Source organism: Pangasianodon hypophthalmus, chromosome 22, assembly GCF_027358585.1.
Source record: "Pangasianodon hypophthalmus isolate fPanHyp1 chromosome 22, fPanHyp1.pri, whole genome shotgun sequence".
In the NCBI taxonomy this organism is placed as follows: Eukaryota; Metazoa; Chordata; class Actinopteri; order Siluriformes; family Pangasiidae; genus Pangasianodon; species Pangasianodon hypophthalmus.
In genome coordinates, this window is record NC_069731.1 from 21,025,251 (window position 1) to 21,046,968 (window position 21,718).

The 21,718-nt window shown below is 38.1% G+C and overlaps 1 protein-coding gene across 3 annotated transcripts; it reads left to right on the top strand.

The window, feature by feature from the left end:
• The first annotated feature begins 1,060 nt into the window (after nucleotides 1-1,060).
• On the top strand, nucleotides 1,061-21,434 carry vipr2 (vasoactive intestinal peptide receptor 2). 3 transcript variants are annotated; one of them, XM_053228144.1, is made up of 15 exons: nucleotides 1,061-1,338; nucleotides 3,218-3,314; nucleotides 4,928-5,035; nucleotides 7,143-7,234; nucleotides 11,931-12,028; nucleotides 12,330-12,468; nucleotides 13,611-13,761; nucleotides 14,474-14,534; nucleotides 14,683-14,752; nucleotides 16,273-16,364; nucleotides 17,254-17,395; nucleotides 17,494-17,535; nucleotides 17,834-18,003; nucleotides 19,653-20,072; nucleotides 20,412-21,434. In XM_053228144.1, the coding sequence occupies exons 1-14, from the start codon at nucleotides 1,198-1,200 to the stop codon at nucleotides 19,729-19,731; spliced, it is 1,482 nt and encodes a 493-aa protein (XP_053084119.1). In that variant the 5' UTR covers nucleotides 1,061-1,197; the 3' UTR covers nucleotides 19,732-20,072; nucleotides 20,412-21,434. The 3 variants fall into 3 exon arrangements, with proteins under 3 accessions (XP_053084119.1, XP_053084120.1, XP_053084121.1); XM_053228145.1 differs by having other exon boundaries at nucleotides 19,943-20,072; nucleotides 20,412-21,428; XM_053228146.1 differs by lacking the exons at nucleotides 19,653-20,072; nucleotides 20,412-21,434 and having other exon boundaries at nucleotides 17,834-18,279.
• The last annotated feature ends 284 nt before the right edge of the window (nucleotides 21,435-21,718 follow it).

Genomic DNA, 21,718 nt, shown 5'->3' on the forward strand with positions numbered 1-21,718 from the left:
ATATCTCAAGAACCACCACATGTCCGTTCAGTTCAAGGTTGCAGAGCCTAATTTATTCAAACAGCTGCAACTCCTGATTGCTTGCATGGATTCGCACTAAGTGTGAAAGACAGATACATGACAAGATTCTGAGGGCATATGCAAAGTTTGGGGTGTGGTCATACATGGGGGTGGAGCTAAGGTCAGATAAGCTTTTCTCAGGAGCTGTAAGTCCAGTTGAGCTGGAATTGGGTAGGCTGCATCTGTGTGCTAATCGGTAAGTGGATTTTGGATGATGTATGCCAAATTTGCTGAGGTCGAAAATTACATCATTCCAACCTGTGAATTAGCGCTCAAGTCGAACGCAGCAATATTGAAAATGTAAATGAATTATTACTCTGATAATAAACGATCAGAGTAAAATATAAACGTAGCAATTCAAAATAATAATTTGTTGTAAGCGGTGCCTTTAATGAGTTTGTGGATTTTAGGTGACACAAGAATAAATAAATAGAATTTAACCATATAACCCTATAAAAAGAATAGATCTGACACCAGAATCATCACATTTCATCATCTGGAGTGAAAGAGGCGCTTCTGCGCGGGAGCGCGCGGGGTTTACTGTCACGCGGGCGCGGGCACGAGCACGAGCACGAGCGCGCGGTCAGATCTGAAGCTCGCGGTACAAAGAAAGTCTGCGGTGCTGCGTCACTGCTTTATCCTCATCAGAGTCCCGGCGGTGTAAGTTACTGATCTGTTTTTATTTTGAGGAAAAGAACCAACTAAGTTCATAAGAAACTATCACGCAGGTGAAAACAGTAATAAATGCGGACCTCTGCAAAACTGAGCTCATGCACATTAATTCAAACGATTTCCTGCGCTGTTGAAGTTAGCAGATAAAACGTAAAAGGTGAAAAGGTCTGTGTTAAAGCCCGTGTGTTTCTGATGTGCAGGCTGAGTGTGTGTTTGGGGAGAGTGAGAGCGTGAGAGAGTGAAGTGTAGGAGGTGCAGCTCATTATCCCGGTCTAACCCTAACCCCCTCTCTCCTCTCTCCTCTCCTCTCCTCTCTCCTCTCCTCACTCCTCTCTCCTCTCCTCTCCTCTCTCCTCTCCTCACTCCTCTCTCCTCTCCTCTCCTCTCTTCACTCCTCTCTTCACTCCACCGCTCAGCAGCACAGCGTTTCTAAATTCTCGAATATTTTGTGCCATATTAGGTTTTATGCATTTTATTTTAAAAGGCTCATTATTTCAGTACACACATTGTAAAGAACATCTGGAGCGGTTTAATCTGGGACTACAGAAGAGAGAAATGTTCCGGCTGCAGTGTTCCTGTGTTCTGCTGCTCTGGATGGCAGACTGCGTGAGTTTCACCTTCATTACCCACTTTTATTCACTACACGTTTAGAATAGATTAGAGAGCTTTTATGTGTCATTTACGTTACAGTACAGTGAAATTCTTCACACAGCCCAGCTTGTTGTCAGCCTTGATAGAGGGTCATGAGCCATGAGCGGGTTAAGGGCCGTGCTAAAGGGCCCAACACTTTTACACACTACACACTGTTTTTCTTTTATCTGATTTTCCGTTCACCTTTACACCAAAATCACTTTTAAATATGAGAATGAAACCACTGGGTTGCAGAACTTTTTAACCTCACTCAGTACTCTGAGGTGTGTGAAAGTTTTGAGCTGACTATTTTTGTGTCAGTGATCTTTGGTTAAACATGGGAAATAACAGACTTTCTAGAATTTTTTTTTTTTTCAATAAAAATTATTTTAGAAAATGTGAGCACAAATGTCATTGTTGGCATCTCAGATATAACACAATTAGTTTTAAAGTTTTTAATGGCAAACATTTAGACTTTGTAATTCCTCACATAATACTTATAGTATATAGACTATATTGCTATTGAAATATGCCATCATTGCAATTATTGTGATTAAAAAGATTGGTTATATTAAAATGTATCATATAATAATATAGTAAACCTGATATTACAGTTTTCAGTAAATCATGTCTGCTTACAGCTTGTTTTATGACATCTGCTAACATATTTATTAAAAGAGACATTTTTTTTTTCAGAATGGTGTAGAAATACTGTTTGTCTCTCATTTTCACCTGGTGCTGTTTTAAGTGGTTTACAATACTTTAAAAATGTTTTTGAGTATTTGTGAAAAATTCTATGGTGTATTTAAAGAAACACAATGAACCTAGACATAAATGTGTTACACATACAGGAGGCATTAGGAATGTAATTCAGAGTAAACACTTTGTTAATACAGTAAATATAATACATATTGTGTGAAATCCACAGTTACATAAACTGTAGATTAAAGCAGTGTCCTTAAGCTGAAACGTCACAGTGAGACAGAAGAATAACTCACTGTCTGTTACACATACTGTAACTTTAAACCAATAGGATAAAATGACATAAAACTACAGAATGTCAACGGTGAAATTAAGGCTTCATTCACAAGGAATTTTCAGAAATGTTCATCTGGTCTTTGATTTTAATGAGAATGATGCGTTTTAAGATGCCAGGGAGAAAAACTACTTTCCACTCTCCAAGTTTATTACAGTTAAACTTTTAACCAAATGTGGCCATGCATCAGCCAGTAGGAGATGGTGTGGGTTGAGGCTTCACTCTGACGAATGTACTGAACAGTAACTTGTTTACTGCATGGAGCCAGATAGAGAGATTGGTTGATAACTATAGTAAAGCTAGAGGTAATTAAATAAATGCAATAAATACATTTAATAATTTATAACTGTGAGCTACATGATTTGATTTTGTTGTATGATTGTAATTAATTTTGAGGCGACTAACAGTTGTTCCACAATAACAGAGACTGTTTGTGGTGCAGATCAGTGTGTGCATCCATAAATGTTTCAGAGTTCAATTTTTTTTAGCTGAAATCCCACTAACATCTTTCATTGTAATTTTTCCTGAACTTTCAGAGGATCTGTGGCCTCAGTGATGTTTCATAGCTTGAATTTGATGAAGCTGTCATTTTGATTCCTTTCTGCTGATCAACAGCACAAAATCCTTGACTGTACTCTGAGCTTTAACTGCTTAAAATGTTTCTCCTGCTTTATTCAGGATCACAGTCACAACTGTTTAAATATTTATCTTGAGAAGTTACAGTAATGTGGAGAAGTTACAGTAATGTGGAGAAGTTACAGTAATGTGAGGTGGAACAGCAGAGGAGCTTCACTGTTAATACGGCTTTTCTGTGTAAAGGTTAGCGGGAGACATCCGAGCTGCCGCTTCTGGTTTGAGCTGCAGTCAGCAGAGAGAGAATGTCTGTCCACGCTGGAGACAAGTCTGGAGTCTGGAGGTATGACGCATGTCATAGAATCTGACAGATGAATGTTAGATCAAGCTGTTGATCAACAGTTTTATCTAATTTAATTAAACTCTGATTTTATCATTGGTTTTTAATGAATCATCTTCATTAAAAGGTTCTTTAATTAGCAAAAGGTTCTTTAACATTAAACAGTGGTTTCTTTGGATACTCAAGGTTAAAGTTCTGATGAGGAGACACGCTTGCATTGTTCTGTGTAGATTAATTTACAAAGTAAATAAAGTATTTACAGTAGGACTCTCAGTGTATCATGGATAATTCTGTTTGTTTTAATATTGTGTTATGTCACATTCAAAACTGCACATTTTATGAATGTTTCTTATTTAATAAATTACACACTTGCTTATAGATCCTTATAGCTTACAGATTTGTTTCTTTCAAATATTCCTCAGTCCAGAGAAGTTAAATTAGCTTAAGCTTTTGCTTACCTCTATGTAACTGTGTTCATATTCTGTCAAATGTTGTGGAATCATGTTTGATCTTGAACAGTGTGATTCTATATAATTAAGAATATTTAACATATAATATTTAACTGCCTCAAGATCACAGTGAGATACTTCACTAACTTCATTGTTAAACTAAGTGCATTTTGACATATTTTGCCCTTAAGGTGTTTACTATTTACAGTGACTGATTGTAATAACCACAATTTAAACCAATAGAGCTAAAAGCACAGGAGATATTCCACCTTTTAGTGAATATAGAAAGCCCCCTTTTAACTCTAGAGAACATTACAGCTCCTGTTCTTCTTCAGCGATGATGTCGTCATCAGTTGGTTAATCGTTGAACCTTGAAGTGAAATGCCTGAACATAAAAGAAAATGAAATACAGTTCAGTCTACCTCAGAAATGTGTAGCATGTGAATGTTAAAGATTTTTTTCTAATGTCACAAAAAACATCTGCTTAAACACCTACATGATACAGCAGTAAATTTATCAGGGTTTATTTTCACTGTGTGATCTATCCTCTCTGACTGTAAAATGCCTCAGACACCAGCTGAACCCATTTTTATGCTCTGTACTACATTAACTCCAAAAGAATGACTGCATTAAACTGGTGGTTAAAAAGCTGGTAATTGAATGACTCCTAAATGAAATCAAAAGTTCCTAAGATCTTACATATAATCAATCTGTGTCATGGCATCTTTAAGCCCCCTAAAGTATTTATTGTTCTGAGATTCACTAACACTCTCAGAAGAGCTCATGATGAGTAAAGAGGATGGAGCTGATCCCTGGGAGGTTATTCTGCTTCTGCTGAGCTGCAAGTGCTGCTGCTGGCGTCTTGATATAAATTGTTTATATGAGTGAAAATGAAAACCCACTTCTGTGACTGGTTTAACATTTTACTCACCACGGTTTTATTATATAATCACAGATATATTTTTCCTATGCAGTAACCATGCTGCTCAGATCTTATCTTCTCAGGGTCACTCCACAGGCCACATGGAGAAATTCTCACAGACTCAACTGTCTAAACACATTACAACATGGTACTCTCCACTGACTGTAATATGTGTGTTTTAATGTAGTGTGTTTAATATGTGTGTTTTAATGTAGTGTGTTTTAATGTAAGATTCCTCTCTACAGGCTGCCCAGGCATGTGGGACAACTTTTCCTGTTGGGACCATGCAGAAGTTGGTGAAGTGGTCACCAATCCCTGTCCAGAGGCTCTGAAAAACCTCTTTGGCCAAGACGGTAAATTTATTATTTTTTTTTCTGCACCATAGGAGCTGTAGTATGAGTGATGTTCCTCTGCTGTTACACCTGAAATCATGAGTTTCTATCCTTAAAAATTTCTGAGTGAAACAGTTCACAATGCAACAAAGCAACACTCCACTGGTGTCCTTTTCAGACATGTTTTTTTTTTTTGTTTGTTTGTTTTTGTTTCTGAAAATAAAAAGCAACCTGAAATTGAAACTGGTTTTTGTCTTCTTAGCTCACGTCCCTTCAATTTATCTGTGTTAAATGACAAGGGTTTCAACAGTGGGTTGCTCTCTTGCTTGTTGCACAGTTGTGTAGTGAATAAACGTAACTTATTAACCAGCGTATTTATTTCCTGCTTGTTTTGGAGGGTTTTTCTGGTGTGGGGTTTTTCTTTGTGGGGTGTGGGGATGGAAGGTTCAAATATTTATCCTGGACACTCATGACATCCTGGATGCTTGCATCTTACTTGCGTAAAGTTGAAAAATTCACACGTGTATTTCTGATCTCATCACCTGGTTTGTGTTGCTCTCATTTTCTCCTGTCTCCATAGGAAATCTTTTTCACATGTTTTCTTTTTATAAAGAACATAATTAAGCTCTGTGATCCTTTCAGGAACGTTGATAAAATGTGCTGAACTGAGATCTTGGTGCAGGACAAATTGCAGGACAAAAATGATGCACAAATTGCAGGACAGAGTGGAGGACAATGCAGAACAAATTGGAAGAAAAAGTGGAGGGCAAAGTGGAGGACAGCATATCACTTTTTCCTTTTTCTATGTTTAGTTGAAAAACAGCTAAGTCTGCCAGTTGCTATTATGAGTCAGCTGCCCTCATACTCAGAAAACAGAAAACACAACAGCCTGTAAGCATTCAGAGATGCACATGGTTGCCACTGCAGATTTTCTGTCTCAGAGGTTAATAATGTGTGTGTGTGTGTGTGTGTGTGTGTGTGTGTGTGATATTCACATGCTGAATCCCACACTTTATTTTCCCATTTTATGGCTGTACTCTCCACACTTCCATCTGGAAAGAGTATAACATTCTACATGCTTTCTCTTTCTGGATGTGAGTACAGTCAACTGAGATACTTTCATCACTGACTGAGTACCTTTCCTGATTAAATGAAATATTATCACTAAAATGTCCCTGAGAACCAGATACTGATTCTGCTTTCTATCAGTATATTTAAATATCTGTATTCATGAGGCGTATATGTGTGTGTGCGTGTGTGTTTGTGGGTGGGTGTGTGTCACGTGTTTGCATGAGTGTGTGATTGTTTCACACACTGAATTGAACAGAAGTGCCAATGATGTGTGTTAGGAGAGTTACATTTTCTCTGCGTTGCTCCATTTTCTGTGTCCGACCAACTGCAAAGGCACTAAATGTTTAGACTTGAATTATGGACACAACTTTTAATGTTTATTTCATAGTCATGGTGAGATGTGACTTATCATACAGTAGGTTCAGTGCTTGTACTGAGATCAGTCCACTCACGCTTTACTCGTTTTTTATTTTAAATAGTAAAGCAAATAAATACATTACAGTGATGTCAGAATATTATTATTAATTTAATTATTATTTTGTATATATTTGATTTTTTATATGATATTGTAGGATACATTACATTTTATTCAGTGTTTGATCCCCTGAGTCTTCAAGGGATGTCTCTTTGATTGTGGGTGGTGGTAGCTGATGATTATGTTTACATTTTGAAAATTCTTCTGTTAAAAGGCTCTGTATTCAAGCAGCTCATTCCAGAGAGTAGCTATGTTTTGTAACTAGAATTGCAAAGAAAATCTGCATTTATTCACTCAACCACAGCATTCAATAAAATAAAGCAAGTTAGTTTTTACTTTTTTGCATATGTAGCATGCTTGAACAAATGTTCAAGATCCTACTTGCATTCAGTGCTACAACACATTATTATTATTATTATTATTATTATTATTATTATTATTATTGCTACACACACACACACATATATATAGACTCAGTGATCATTTTGAAACAAAAATAAGTAACGGGACAAACTGCACCAAGTGTTGTCATGCTTTTACATACAAATGCACCACAATGTTCCCGCTTGTGTTTATTTTCAGGGAACATCAGCAGAAACTGTACAACTAAAGGCTGGTCAGACTCCTACCCCAGCATCAACACTGTCTGTTTTTCTGAATCCAAACCCAACGAGGTGAGGACAGCGGACATGAGGGGGGCATTTATCAGAAAGAGATAAGTGTGTGACTTTAAAGATTAAAAACCTGACTGATGTTTGCTGTATGAGGTTCTACACTGAGCAAAGAATCACTGTGTGTGTTTGTGTGTGCGTGTATTTAAGTGTTTTTTAGTATTTAAATTTTTTATTTTTTTCTTGGAAAGCAAAATATGTTGCTTATATACACATATATATATTACTTATATAAAATGTTCAAATATTTTCAAATATACACATTTTCATATGTAGCTTTGTGAAACAAAATCCTATAAAACAAACCTGTTCTTTCTTCATTCTATATGTTGTCAGTCTATAGGATTCTGTGGTACGTGTTTTCAGTCTTTGGGATTCTGCTGTACATGCGATTGATCTTTGGGATTCTGTGTAACTGGACAAACTGCACCAGTTGCAACTCATGGTTTCATCTCTACATTGATTTCACATATTTGTTGTAATCACAGACTAACTCAGCATGCAGTACATTTTTGAACATGAGGTTAACAGGCAGCCTAAGTACTCTGCCAAACATCATATTGGATAGGGGTCTTGCTGAGAATACATCTGCGGCAGTTCTTGATGTAATTCAGCACATCCCTCTCCAAATTGTACCAGTTTTCAGTCTTTGGGATTCTGCTGTATGTGTTTTCAGTCTTTGGGATTCTGCTGTATGTGTTTTCAGTCTTTGAGATTCTGCTGTATGTGTTTTCAGTCTTTGAGATTCTGCTGTATGTGTTTTCAGTCTTTGGGATTCTTTGTAACTGGATGAACTACACAGAGTTCTGCATTGTGTTGTGTTTGCGGGTAAAAAGAGACTAACCCAAGCTTCAAGTGGGGTTGTTCTCCTGGCTGTGAGTAAAAGTCTAGTTATGGGTCTAACCATCTTAAGGGACAGAACTGCACCCAAACCTTTAAGGAAGGCATTGGTGAAGAGGATGAATGGCCTATCAATGTCTGGGTGAGCCAACGCCACGCTGGTGTGAAGGGTGACCTTTAAGCCTTCAAATGCCCTCACGGTCTGGAGTTCAGTCCCGAGAAGTCAAAACATGGAAGGTTACAGCTTGCTTATGCACCTTACCACCCTTGGCTAGGTGTTTCTGCCCTCTTGTGAGGATAAAGAGTGGCTTTCCAATGGAGGAGCATCCGGGGATGAAATGGTGGTAACATATAACCATTCCCGGAAATGACCTTATCGTTCTCTGTGATGGAATGCACCATCCATCTCCATAAGGTTTCCTTTGTTTCCTTCATTTTCCTTCACAGAGATGGTCTTGAATTTCTCTTAGTCAATGGAGACAAGGTCACAGGCTACCACATGGGCCAGAAATTTTACAGAACTCCATAGGAAGTGACAGTTCTTTTGCGAATGTCAGCCTCAGAAGGTGCAAAGACTAATAGGTCATCTGAGTAGCATAAAAGAAGAAAAATTGAGAAATTGAGACCAAAAACGCTAAGCATCATATGCAAAGATGCCAGACTGTTACACAGTCCTTGGGGTAGCCTGTTGTGCTCGTAAAGGCCTAGGGGTGTTATAAAAATTCTGATGTAAGATTCATTGTGTTGATTAATGCATTATAGATAGATAGATAGATAGATAGATAGATCACTTTATTCATCCCAGAGGGAAATTCACCTATTAAAGCAGCATAGAGAGTTAGAAGTATACTAAACTTAATTTAACATTATAAATGAATCAAAATAAGCATAAATATATATAAAAAAGAATACAGGCTATCAGTGTGATGTGGTAGTGCAGTGGGGTGTAAACATTGTGGATGTGAGCAGTCGACTTGAGTGGAATTAAAGTGGCAGAGCAGTGCAAACATTGTCAACAGTGTAAACAGCAATGAAGTGAACAAGGATACTGTATTGAATAGAGTGAATATGAGAAAAGGAAAGAATGGAGAAAAAATGCATAGAAGTAAAGTGGCAGTGCATATGGATATGAACAGTGGATGGTGGTAAAGTTCAACTATTGTCCAATGAGTTTATCATAAGACTGGCTCAGTGCACAATAGTGTCCCAGCACAGTGATGAACTGTTTTACAGTGTGATCAGTGCTGGTACAAACAACCTCCTTTACAGCTCCTTCCTGAGTCTTCTACTACAGGAACTCCACTGTTTAACCAGTAGGTCATGGAGGGAATGCTGTTTATTGTCCAGAATGGCTGTGAGTTTATTGAGTGTCCTTTTTTCCATCGCCGCCTCAAAACGATCCAGAGAGCAGCCCAAGACCGAGCCAGCCCTCTTGATCAGTTTGTTGAGGTTTTTTTGCATCTCCAGCTCTGATGCTGCCTCCCCAGCACACTGCTGCAAAGAAGACAGCACTGGCTACCACAGACTGGCAGAAGAACATTAACATCTTGCTGCAAACATTAAAGGACCTGAGCTTCCTCAGAAAGTAGAGCCTGCTCATCCCTTTCCTGTACACAGCCTCTGAGCTGACTGTCCAGTCCAGCTTGTATCTGTAGGTGTCAACACGCTCAATGTTCTGACCCATGATGGTAATGGGGCTGGTTGTGGTCCTCTTCCTCCTGTAGATGACCACTGCCATCTCCTTGATTTTGGCCACGTTGAGAAGCAGATGGTTCTTCCTGCACCACTCCACAAAGTTGTTGACCAGGTCCATGTTCTCCTCTTCTTGTCTATCCCTGATGCACCTGACCACCAATTTTCTGAGTTATCAGAAAATTTCTGAAGGTGGCAGAGATCCAACCTGCATTGAAAGTGGTATTGGTCTAATGCACAACAATAATACAAAATGAACATGAGATATACAAAACAACATAAACAGGATATCTAAAAATATTACACATCACTACAATTCATAAAAATAACAGATGTAATAAACAAAAAAGAACATTACATTAATTATTATTCTGATAAAATCTATACAAATTTTTAGCTTATCAAACAGCGGTGAGAGAATTACATGAGAGTCTCAGAAAAAATTTATATAATCATTACGGTCTACTGGCTGGAGTAGTAGATGGTGTGAGCAGTGGGTGGAAAGACAGGCAGGCACAGGAGGTAGGAGAGCAGGTGTCAAAATAAAAGGCATAAACTTCAACAATACATTTGTAAGGCTTTATATAACAGAATATTTTGCATAATTATATTAACATTAACATTGTGTATTTATAACTCTGTGACATTTGCTGTACGTGTTGTCGATCTTTGGGATGCTGCTGTACATGCTGTTGGTCTTTGGGGTGTTGGTGAGATGCTGATTCTTGGCTTCAGTAAATGGTGTGAGGAGTGTACTGGAAGACAGAGGGTTGAACAGTATCTGTGCCTGATGGCATCCTCTCTTTGAAATTAGTGAAGATGACAGAGTTTCCCTCCTGAGGGTTTATGAAGCTTGTCTGCAGCCTGATTTTACACTGCCTGTCATTCATCCAAAATGCTCTGTTGTATTTTAGAGGAATTATGGCTGTTTAGCAATGAATTAATGCAGACACAGAGCCTCTGAGCTTTGGTTAATCAATTTCATTTTTGAGGAAGGAGATTTGGGGTTAAATTGAGAGTGTATTAGATGTTTATTGCACAGGGAAAATCATCACAAGATGCTGTATTTATTTCCGCCATTTGTCTTTTACACATCATTGACTCAAACAAAACCTTTCTTGAGAGGAGATTAAATCTTTGTGGCTGGAGATCTGAATTACCTTTCATGTCTTAAGCTCTGTGGCTTCACACTATTTTGATATAAAACATGCTGCTGACCTTTCACAGGACCTAGTGCTGCTTTTATGTCACCTTCCATGAGACTCCACAGACATTTTCCGTGGGCATCCCCCAAAAATACATTCCAAAGTGGGTCCTTGATTTTTCTCTGCCAACATGTAAGTGCCTGGTTTCCTTTCTGAACCTGTCCTGACTTGAGCAAAGAGACTGGTTCCTGTCACACCATAACTCAGTTAACCTTTAGGTCACCAGAGTGAAGCTTGTCCAAATATTTTTCTTCTTTGTGAATTAATGTGGTCTTCTTGTATTCACTGGGGATTTTAGTTTTAATGTGTTGCTGCTCAATGGCAGAGCTATTTACATTTTGAGCAAATAAGAAATGGTGTCTTTATTTCAGTTCTATTACATGAATGTGTGAATGTGTGTATGCGTGAATATATGATTGTGTATATGTGGAAATAGTGACTGTATGAATGTGTGACTATGTGAATATGTGACTGTGTGAATACGTGACTGTATAAATATGGAAATATGTGTCTGTAAATGTGTGAATATGTGACTGTATGAATGTGTGATGCGTGAATAGGTGACAGTGTGAATGTATGTGTGAATATGTAACTATTAAATGTAGAAATATGTGACCGTGTAAATGTGTGAATGTGACTGAGTGAATATGTGACGGTGTGATTGCGTGAATATGTGTCCGTGTGTGAAAGTGCCAGGTTGTGTGTAAGGCATGAAGAATGTTGTTTAGAGAGGAGGCTCATTACTCTCCTCTCTCAATAAAGCCTCAGTCCTGGCCCGGCTCGGCTCAGATTTTCTGTGCTGATGGATTCAGTCTTGTTAAAGGGTCATTCGGGGCACTCACACAGAGTCTTTCTAAACATCCTGGCTGTGATTTATTGGAGAAAAGTTTGGTCTTTAAAGGAATAAACACATTTCAGATCAGCTAAAAGTGACACCTAACTTCTTTAACTTGTTTAAGCAGCAGGTGTTTTACATGGTGGTGAAGACGCTGTACACACTGGGACACAGTCTGTCTCTCATCGCTCTCCTCACTGGCAGTGCCATCCTGTGTCTTTTCAGGTGTTCTCACACACACACACACACACATACACACAGCTCTGGCAGATGTAGTCATTAAATGAGACGTATTTGGCTGTATTTTTGAACAGACCATAATTCAGGGGTTTTGACACTGAGTATAAACACTGTGCTTGGCGCTCTGTCTTGTCTTGATAGTGTTTATATGACTGAGGCTGAGATATTTCTATAAAAACTGGGAGGTAGGAGAATTAAGAATCGCCTAACATTTAGCTCACAAGGAAAGTGGCATGATTTTTGGAGAACATGAGCACTTGTTTAATATTTTACTCCACATCTGCAGGAAGCTTCACTGCACCAGGAACTACATCCATCTGAATCTGTTCATCTCCTTCATCCTGAGATCCGTAGCCGTGTTGACTAAGGACGCCATTTTATTTTCTCCCAGTGAAAACACAGAATGTGACAAACAGCCCTCACTGGTGAGCTGATGTATACTACTGTATATGGATAAAAATTTGTGGACACCTGACCATCACACCCATATGTGCTTGTTGAACAGCCCATTCCAGATTTAGTTCCCTTTACTGTTATAATAAGCTCCACTCTGCTGGGAAGGGTTTCCGTTAGATTTCAGAATGTGTCTGTGGGGATTTGACCATTTGGCCACAAGAGCATTAGCGAGGTCAGGTGAGAATGCCTGGGGTGCAGTCAGCGTTCCAATTGACCCCAAAGGTGTGCAGGCCATTTAGGTTCTTCCACTTCAACCTTGGCAAACCATGTCTTCATGGAGCACACTTTGTGCACAGGGCATTTTCATGCTGGAACAGGTTTGGACCTCTTAGTTCCAGTGAAGGGAAATTGTAATGGTACAAAGAAATTTTGTACAATTGTTCCAACTTTGTGGCAACAGTTTGGGGAAGGTGCACATACAGATGTGATGGCCAGGTGTCCACAAACCTTTGGTCATTACATATACATACGTGTATATACACACGAACACACACACACGCACACGCACACAGAGGTGACAAATGAAAGGAAAACCCTGGTGTCTGTGTTTGGCTGTGGAGAGCATTTATTTATTTAACTGACATGGTTTGTCTCCACTCATCACATTGTAGCATCAGTGCAGATCACTCCTGCAGCTCTTCTCACTGATCGCCTTTATCCCATGATGAAGCATTTCTGTCCGGATGGGCGAGGTCTCTTCCAGAATGACTCCACCCCATTAACAAGTCATGAGATGATGATGATATAAATCACATGCTGTGGCCTTCACACTCACCACATCTCAGTACAACTGTACATGCGCACACATACACAGACACACACCTGAGTGATGTGTTAGATAGCACTCTCTATGTCCATTATCACAACACACACTGAGTGAAGATCTTTTAGAAGAATGGTTCTTCATCACTCCACTATAATTCCACAGATGTGTGGAAGCTGTCACAAGGAGAATAAAAGCTGCTGGAGTGGTTTGTGGTCATGAAATGACATTTTTCCTTTAATTTGTCTCATCCGTGCATATGTTTATAATCTGATTATTTATTTATTTTTTGGGACGTTCTAAATGAACATAGAGACAATGTTATTGTTTTCTGTCTCTGTTCCTCAGATCGGGTGTAAAGCCAGTCTGGTCAGTTTTCACTATTTCATTATGGCTAATTTCTTCTGGCTGCTGGTGGAGGGTCTGTACCTTCACACTCTGCTGATGGTGATCTTCTCCAAGAATCACCACTTTCTCGTCTATCTCTTTATTGGATGGGGTACATCTGTTTACATCATCTCACCACATCATCTCACCTTATATGGCTCTGTGTAATTTTTACCACATTTTTCCTTTTTATGATAGTGCTATATATATATATATATATATATATATATATATATATATATATATATATATATATACATAGATAGTGATATGATAATTAATGTTGCTCACTCACACACACACACGCACACACACACACACATTCTTTCTCTCTCTCTGTCTCTCTCTCTTTCATTCTCTCTCATTCTTTCATCTCCTGAGCCAGAAGAGTAAAGGTACAAAAGTGCCTGTGTGTGTGTGTGTGTGTGTGTGTGTGTGTGTGTGTGAACTACATTCAGAGGCAATAATGTGTGTGCGACAAAATCACTGGCTTTTTTCACTGCCTTATGGATTAAAGGTGCCATTATTTATCAGCAGATTAAAGCTGCTGCCAAACAGAGAAATGAAATGGAGGTTCTCAGCAGTTCAGTTTCTCCCTGTGGCTGACACTGGGAAACATCAACACCTCATTAACATCCTCTTTCATCATGACATTTATAATAAAGACACACACACACACACACACACACACACAGAGGTTAGTTTAGCATCTACAATAATTTCACCTACACCTACTTAATAAAAATTTACTGCATATTAGAAAAGCTGTGATAATATTGCTTTTTCCTTCCAAATGATAATTGTTTTCTTTTTTTCTCTGCCAGGATTTCCGACAGTGTTCGTGACAGCGTGGGTAATTTGTAGAATTTATCTAGAGGACACAGGGTGAGCATAAGCCCATCATGAGCATCAGATACACAGAAAATTCAGTATTGAACATGTCGAAAACATTTCTTTGGTGTGAAAATGGAATACCAAAGATGAAAGAATGAATGAATGTTCAGTGATGAAATCTATTCATCTCTGTAAACAGATGCTGGGAAAGAAATGAAGCCACGATTCCTTGGAGGGTGATCGACTGGCCAGTCATGGCCTCTGTTATAGTAAGACCTTATTTTATTTTATTATTTTTTTTTTAAAAAAACCCCACTTTCTAATGGTGTTGTTACAATCCCAAGATTTACCTAAAATACCAACATGAAAGTAAATACTGCAATACTGCTACTGAACTGATGCCATGAAAAAATTTTGAAAATGGAAAATGTATAATGAAAATACATAATAATAATAGAATAGAAATGACCAGAATCTAGAAATGAAAAGCAGTAGAAAAAAAAGTAAAAGAGATGTAAACATGCCCCTCATGTGAGTAATCTATGGACAAAATACAGATACTTTTTAGAAAGACATATGGGGTAGAATTTGGCCAAATGTGTTACAGACTGAATGTCGAGGCCTACAGTGAGGGTCTTCCAGGATGATGATAAACTCATCCACAGGGCAGGAGGATCACTGAATTGTTTGATGAGGATGAAAATAATATAAATCAGATGCTATGGTCTTCACACTCCCCACATCTCAACATCTTTGTAAGATTTTGGAGTGAGGTATTAAAACCAATCGACATCTGACATGTTTTTGAACTGTTTTTTGATGCCTGTGAGAAGCACTTCACATGTCGAGGTTACACTTCCATTTTAACAAACCCATGTTCTAAAGCCATAAATGGTCAGTCCTGACAGAAATATATTAAGCAGAACATGGCTGTAGTCAGTGGCGACACACACACACACACACACACAGTTAAAAGCAGACAGGGAGCTGCATTATTGATTTATCAATTTTTTTCAATCCTGTAATGCTCTACTGGGTTCATGCCACATTTTCTCTGAATAACTCTAACTTTTTCATTTAAAAAACACCAAACTTACAGTTCTGTCATCTGCCCTTTTGTGTACTTTGTACTTTGATTGGACAAAGTGTGCTCATTCTATTAACTTTTAGTTTCTCCTCCAAATGCATTTTGGGGAAAAAGGATGATAAATAATCCACGTTGTTCATATTCATCACACTTGAGACTAAGTCCATAATATGACTGCTGCTGATGATGTACAGACGAGTCCCCAAAGTGGACTGAAAAATATTAGCCCCAAAACACATGAATTTTATGGGGCATTTCTCTCTGTATAATCACTTGACATGACTATCATTGATTGGCTGTGTGAATCTCCAGTGTTGTTTCATACCATTCTGTGTGTTTTATTATGACTGCTGGTGGAGCTGTTGTACTCAGTTCCAAAAAATCCCAAATAATCCTCTTAAAACGTTTGTTCACTGCAAATAATCTTTTTATCTATGAAAGACAGGTGGGTTTAGCCCATGTAGCCCATTGATAGCCCGACCAGCTGCCCCTGACTGTTGTTAAAGCTTTACCACCCAATCTGTATTGCACTGAGCTCTGACCAGATGTCAGAAACAGAAATTAAGTTCCAGTCAGTGCAAAAAGCCCTGCCAAGAAAAGGATAATAATTCCCTCTTTGACATTAATACAGTCTTTGGTTTAAAAAGCCAGTAAGCAGATTCAAACAACTGATTTCCTCTCCGTCTTTCTGTCTCTCCTCAGATCAACTTCATTCTTTTCATCAGCATCATTCAGATTCTGGTTCAGAAGCTGCGTTGCCCAGATGTAGGGGGAAACGACCAGAGTCAGTACAGGTGGGGTCCAGGGTTTACCTTCACACAGACACTGTCTCTGTCTTTCTCTCTCTCTGTCCTTCTCAGTCTCTTTCCATTTCTTTCTCTCTGTGTCTAACTCTCACTCTCTGTTCTGATGATAACTGTGGCTTGACAGTCAGTACTGGAGTGAATGAGTCTCCTATAGTCTCTTTCTGTTTATCTGAATTTTGTATGCCTCTGCCATAAGGTGGTGTAGGCATTATGTTTTTTGGGTTGTCTGTCTGCGCATCTGTCCAAGATCTCAATAATGAGTGGTTGAATGTTTGTAGGATTTATATGGACTTTTCATTGTAATCAGCAGATGAACTGATTAGATTTTAGAATTGATCCAAAGAGCGCAAAGGTCACATGACTGAAAAAGGTCAAATGATTGAAATAGTTTTTTTTCCATTTACATCATTTGGCAGATGCCCTTATCCAGAGCGACTTACAATTATCTTATTTATACAACTGAGCAGTTGAGGGTTAAGAGCCTTGCTTAAGGGCCCAGCAGTGGCAGCCTGGTGGTGCTGGGATTTGAACTCTCAACCTTCCGATCAGGAGGCCAGCATCTTAACCACTAAGCTACCACTTCTCTTTCAGTAGATTCTTTCCTGTTTGATGTATACTTTAAGGGGCTTTCAGGTATACAAATTAGTAACAAGAAAGTCTAGACTTGTTTGGCAGTGGAGGCATGCCATTACCATGGAGTTCTAATTGTTGTCTCTGTCTTACATGCTGTCTCATGTTTTACTCTCCACATTTCTTCTAAGAGTTTTGCTGTCCTGCTGTGACTTTAAACCATGCTTCATCAGACATCTTTTTAGACTTTTCCTCTTAAAAATTGGACTAAATAAGTTTGCCAAATGTTGTATTTTGTCTTTTGTAGGAGGCTGGCAAAGTCAACACTGTTGCTGATTCCACTCTTTGGGGTTAATTATGTGGTGTTTGTGTACATGAGAGAAGAGAGTCAAAATGACGTATTCAAAGACTATAAAATATTCTTTGACCTTGGTCTTGGCTCTTTCCAGGTACGAAACATGTATGAAAATTTCAGAAAAATGGATTATAATTATTATTTGGTGTCCTGAAATCCTGATATTTCTATATTGTGATGCTCTTTCCATAGGGACTGGTTGTTGCCATTTTATATTGCTTTCTCAACAGTGAGGTGAGTGTCTCTCTCTGTGAGTCACTGCTGCGTGATGACGTCGTGTTGTCAGTCCACATATGCTCACAGCATAAACTAAATCAAATCCGACACACAGCCTGTGTTTCAGGTCGTAATTGTTAATTGTTAACAATAATTCCAGGCCTGATATAGTTAATTGTTGTTGGATTTGTGTATCCCTAATGTCATTAAACATTTCAGCTTTTCTACCAACAATTTTTTTTTCATGTAATTATTTCATGTGCAAAACTGTTCAGTGTTCAGGTGCTGAACATTCATTTGTGTGTGTGTCTGGCAGGTCCAGTGTGAGCTAAAGAGGAAGTGGAGGAGTGTGTGTCTGAAGCGTTACATTGGCCGAGACTACCGGCTGCACAGTTCGTCCATCTCTAGAAACGGCACAGACAACGTGGCACTTTTTCTTCGTAACTCTAGAGCTCAGTCCTTCCTACAGACCACTGAAACCACTGTGTGAGCCTGGACACACACACACACACACACACACACACACACACACACAAGGACCAGCTGTACAGAAAATAGGATATAGGAGGTCCAGTGCACTTTTCTACAAATCAGTTTATTTGTATCGTTGCTTTTGTTATGTGATAAGGCTCAGAAATTGGATTTCTCAAGCTGTTTTTAATTATTTATTCTATGCCAAATGTTGCTGTCCTCTCTAGTGCTGGACCTTCTGAGACATTTTGTAATCAATTACTCTCTATTCAAAATAAACAGATTGAGGCATGCATGGGATATTGCTTTATTTAAAAAAATCTTTAGGCCAAGTGTCAGAAAATAGGTGATTAATTTAATAAATCAAAGTGTTGCAGTGTGCACATTAATGGTAGCCATACAGTCTGTTCATATCACATGCAGATCACAGTAGGAAAAAATCTATGGAGAACAAATTTACAAGCAGACTGAAATAATCAGTTTTGTGTTTTAACGTTGTCTGACAAAGTTTGCATTCAACAGTCTCTAAAAATAAAGTATAGGCATGCGGTTATTTGTCAGGCCATGTTTTTCCCACACTTTATACCTTGACCCCATGGAGGTCGTAAATGATGTCATTCTGCGCTCCAACTTCCCACTTCCAAGGTAAATTAAATGTAGCAATCTTTTTTAAGTTGAATAAGACAGTTCAGAACCCATATATTTAGATTTACATTTCTAGTCTTTTAAAATAAGTAGGGTTAGGGTTAGATTGAATGATGATACACAGAAAAACACATTCAAATGTTTTATTTTCAAACATTTCTTAAATAGCCCAGAACTATGACTTTATTATATCATTTTTGGAGCTGTTTTTACCTGTTTTCTCTCTGATAAGGCCTTAAAATTCAGTGATTGTTAATAACTAAAAATGTAAGACAAAATACAAAACCAAATACTACCCATGGATTTATGAATGGAACTGAATTCTGCTGTTGAAGAAATATTGCAAAGATAAAATGTAAAAAAATATTACTATCCTTGTAATACAAAGAAATGCATCCAAATGCAACAAAGAAATTTGTTTTTAGATGCATCCAGGTACTAAAGGAGAGTTCAGCATTCAAAGTACATGTGTAGGACTCTGCACAGCAAAAAAAAAAAACTGCTGTATTACAACCTTTCCTAGGATCTTGGAGATAAAAGGGAGGTTTGATGTTGGCAGCTTTCACAAAGCAGCTTTACAGAAATACATAAATACAGGATATAAATTTTTAACTTATAAATTTATAAATTTATCCCTAATGAGCAAGCCAAAGGTGACAGTGCCAAGGAAAAACTCTGAGACAATATGAGGAAGAAACCTTGAGAGGAACCAGACTCAAAAGGGAACCCATCCTCATCTGGGTGACAATGAATAGCGCAATTATAAATAATTCCCTTCTATAACTGTGTATTACAAGGTCAACAAGTGCAGTTATATATATTATTAAATTCATTATAGTTTTCACATGAAGTCTTTGTACACCTTTGTCTGTTAAAGTGTTAAAAAAAGCACATACAGAGTCAGGTTGCATTTACTGCCTAATTGTATTCAAATGTGTTTGGAGAGTTTTAGATTAAGCTTGATTAAGTGATGACATCTAATGGTTTTCTCTCTCTTTCTCTCTCTCTCTCTCTCTTAGACACACACACACAGTAGAGGGAGAGCCATTTGTTAAGCAGTCCAAAATCAGAGAAAACTTTTCTATGTTGTTCCGCTAATCTACTGAAGTGTTCTTCTTTGCATGTCCATCATGATAAATATTTAATATTAGCAGTTTAAAACTGTTTTTTTCACTAGGGTTAGGGTTAGACTAGTAAACTTCAGCTCCACCCAAGCTGACTGCAGATACACAGCAAACTATTGCTGGTCTTCATTAACACCACTGCGCCCTTCATGATCATTGTTCTTTCTCTTTGGTTCTCTGAGAAGCTATAGTCAATAACACCTGCTGAAATGAGACTCCTGACTGAGGGCGAGTTGCTTTTTTGGTGGGGATGTACGTGCTTGACTGGACAAAGACATTGTCAAGTCTCTCTGCTGAATATTGACACCGGCTAGGGTTAGTGTCCGACACATCAGCTGAAAAGCCAACAATCAGCCTCAGTCATTAAACTAGGGTGAAAAAGTCAGATAATATCTCAGTTTTGAAAAACAATATAGACAAACTATTACACTTTTGTTAAATTCTAATTCTCAAACATTTTTGCATGAATTTTACTATAGTTTTAATTTTAACTATACGTTTTGTCTAATTCAGAGAGATCAGTAACATTATATTATGCTTTAGTAATATGGAGCCTCACATTTGATGTAAATGTATAAATCAAAAAGGAAATACAAAAAAAAAAGTGGCTAGGTGTCATCTTACTAATGGTTGAAACTGCTATGCTCTCCACAGGCCACATGGCCATCCAGCACCACCATCAACATCTCTCAAAGCTTGAATGACCACACCATGCGAGAAGCTGAAGGACACGACCAAAGAAAAATTTGTTAAATTTTATGGATGAGAGCAGTCTAGCACAGAGCGGACACACCAAAAGTGATCAAGCACAAAGATGTCAGACACAGACAAATAGGGCCTGGAGAATTCCAACACTTGAGCTTGGGCCTGTTAGAGCTGCAACCAGCAAACAAACTCCAGTAACCATCAAAATGAAAACAACCTAAAGATAGACAAAAATAGACATGAATAAAGAAGTGGCAGCACAGTTTACTCCCCAGGTTGACTGCAGAAACTGAGACAATTTGAGGTGCTGTTCATTTAGAGATGATTATTATAAACACTGTTAGGAGCCTTTTGAATTAATAAATAATTGTACCAGTTGAATGAATAAATGGTGTCAGAGAAATGTTACAAAAAAACTGTTTGTCTTTTTTGTTGTCAGCACAGTTTTTACTGTAAAACACCTTGAGCTATAGGGTGGCATGGTGGTAGAGTGGTGCTGGAAGATGAAATTTTTCAACATCTTCAGCTGTCTAATAGAGGCCTGCATGTTTTGTGCCAAAATAGATTGGTATTTGGAGCTCTCCATGATTCCCACTAACTTGTCTATAACCCCAGCCCCAAATGAAGAGAAGCAGCCCCATATTATGATGCTGCCACAACCATGCTTCATCATGGCTATGGTGTTCTTTGGAAATGGTTTGGGTGATTTAGACAGGTTTGGGTTTTTTTCATGAGAAATAGCTTCTGTTTAACCAACCTACCCCATAGCCCAGATATGTGAATAATATTAGATATTGTTGTGACATGAAGAGAGTGACCAGTACTTGGCAGATATTCCTGCAGCTCCTTGTTGCCATAGGTCTCTTGGCGGCCTCCCTAATAAGTTTTCGTCTTGTCCTTTTGTCAATTTTGGAGAGATGTGGGCTTGTTCTCCCTAAACCATTTCTATTTGTTTTTCATTTTAATGTTGTTGGTTGCTATATCACATTAAAGGTGGAAGTAGATCAGACATGATTTATCTTGGTTTAATTTTTCACATCATAAAAACCTGCCATTTTAACAGGGGTGTTAGACTTTTTACATCCCCTTTATGCAGTGCTTTAAAAATCAATAATGAAACCTTATAATTAAGTCTTCCTTTCTTGATCAAATAATGTTAGATTTTAATAAATGGAGAAATTTACCATTATCTCTGATTGGGAGAATTAATGCAGTTAAAGTTAATATTCTACCTAGATTTCTGTTTTTATTTCAAT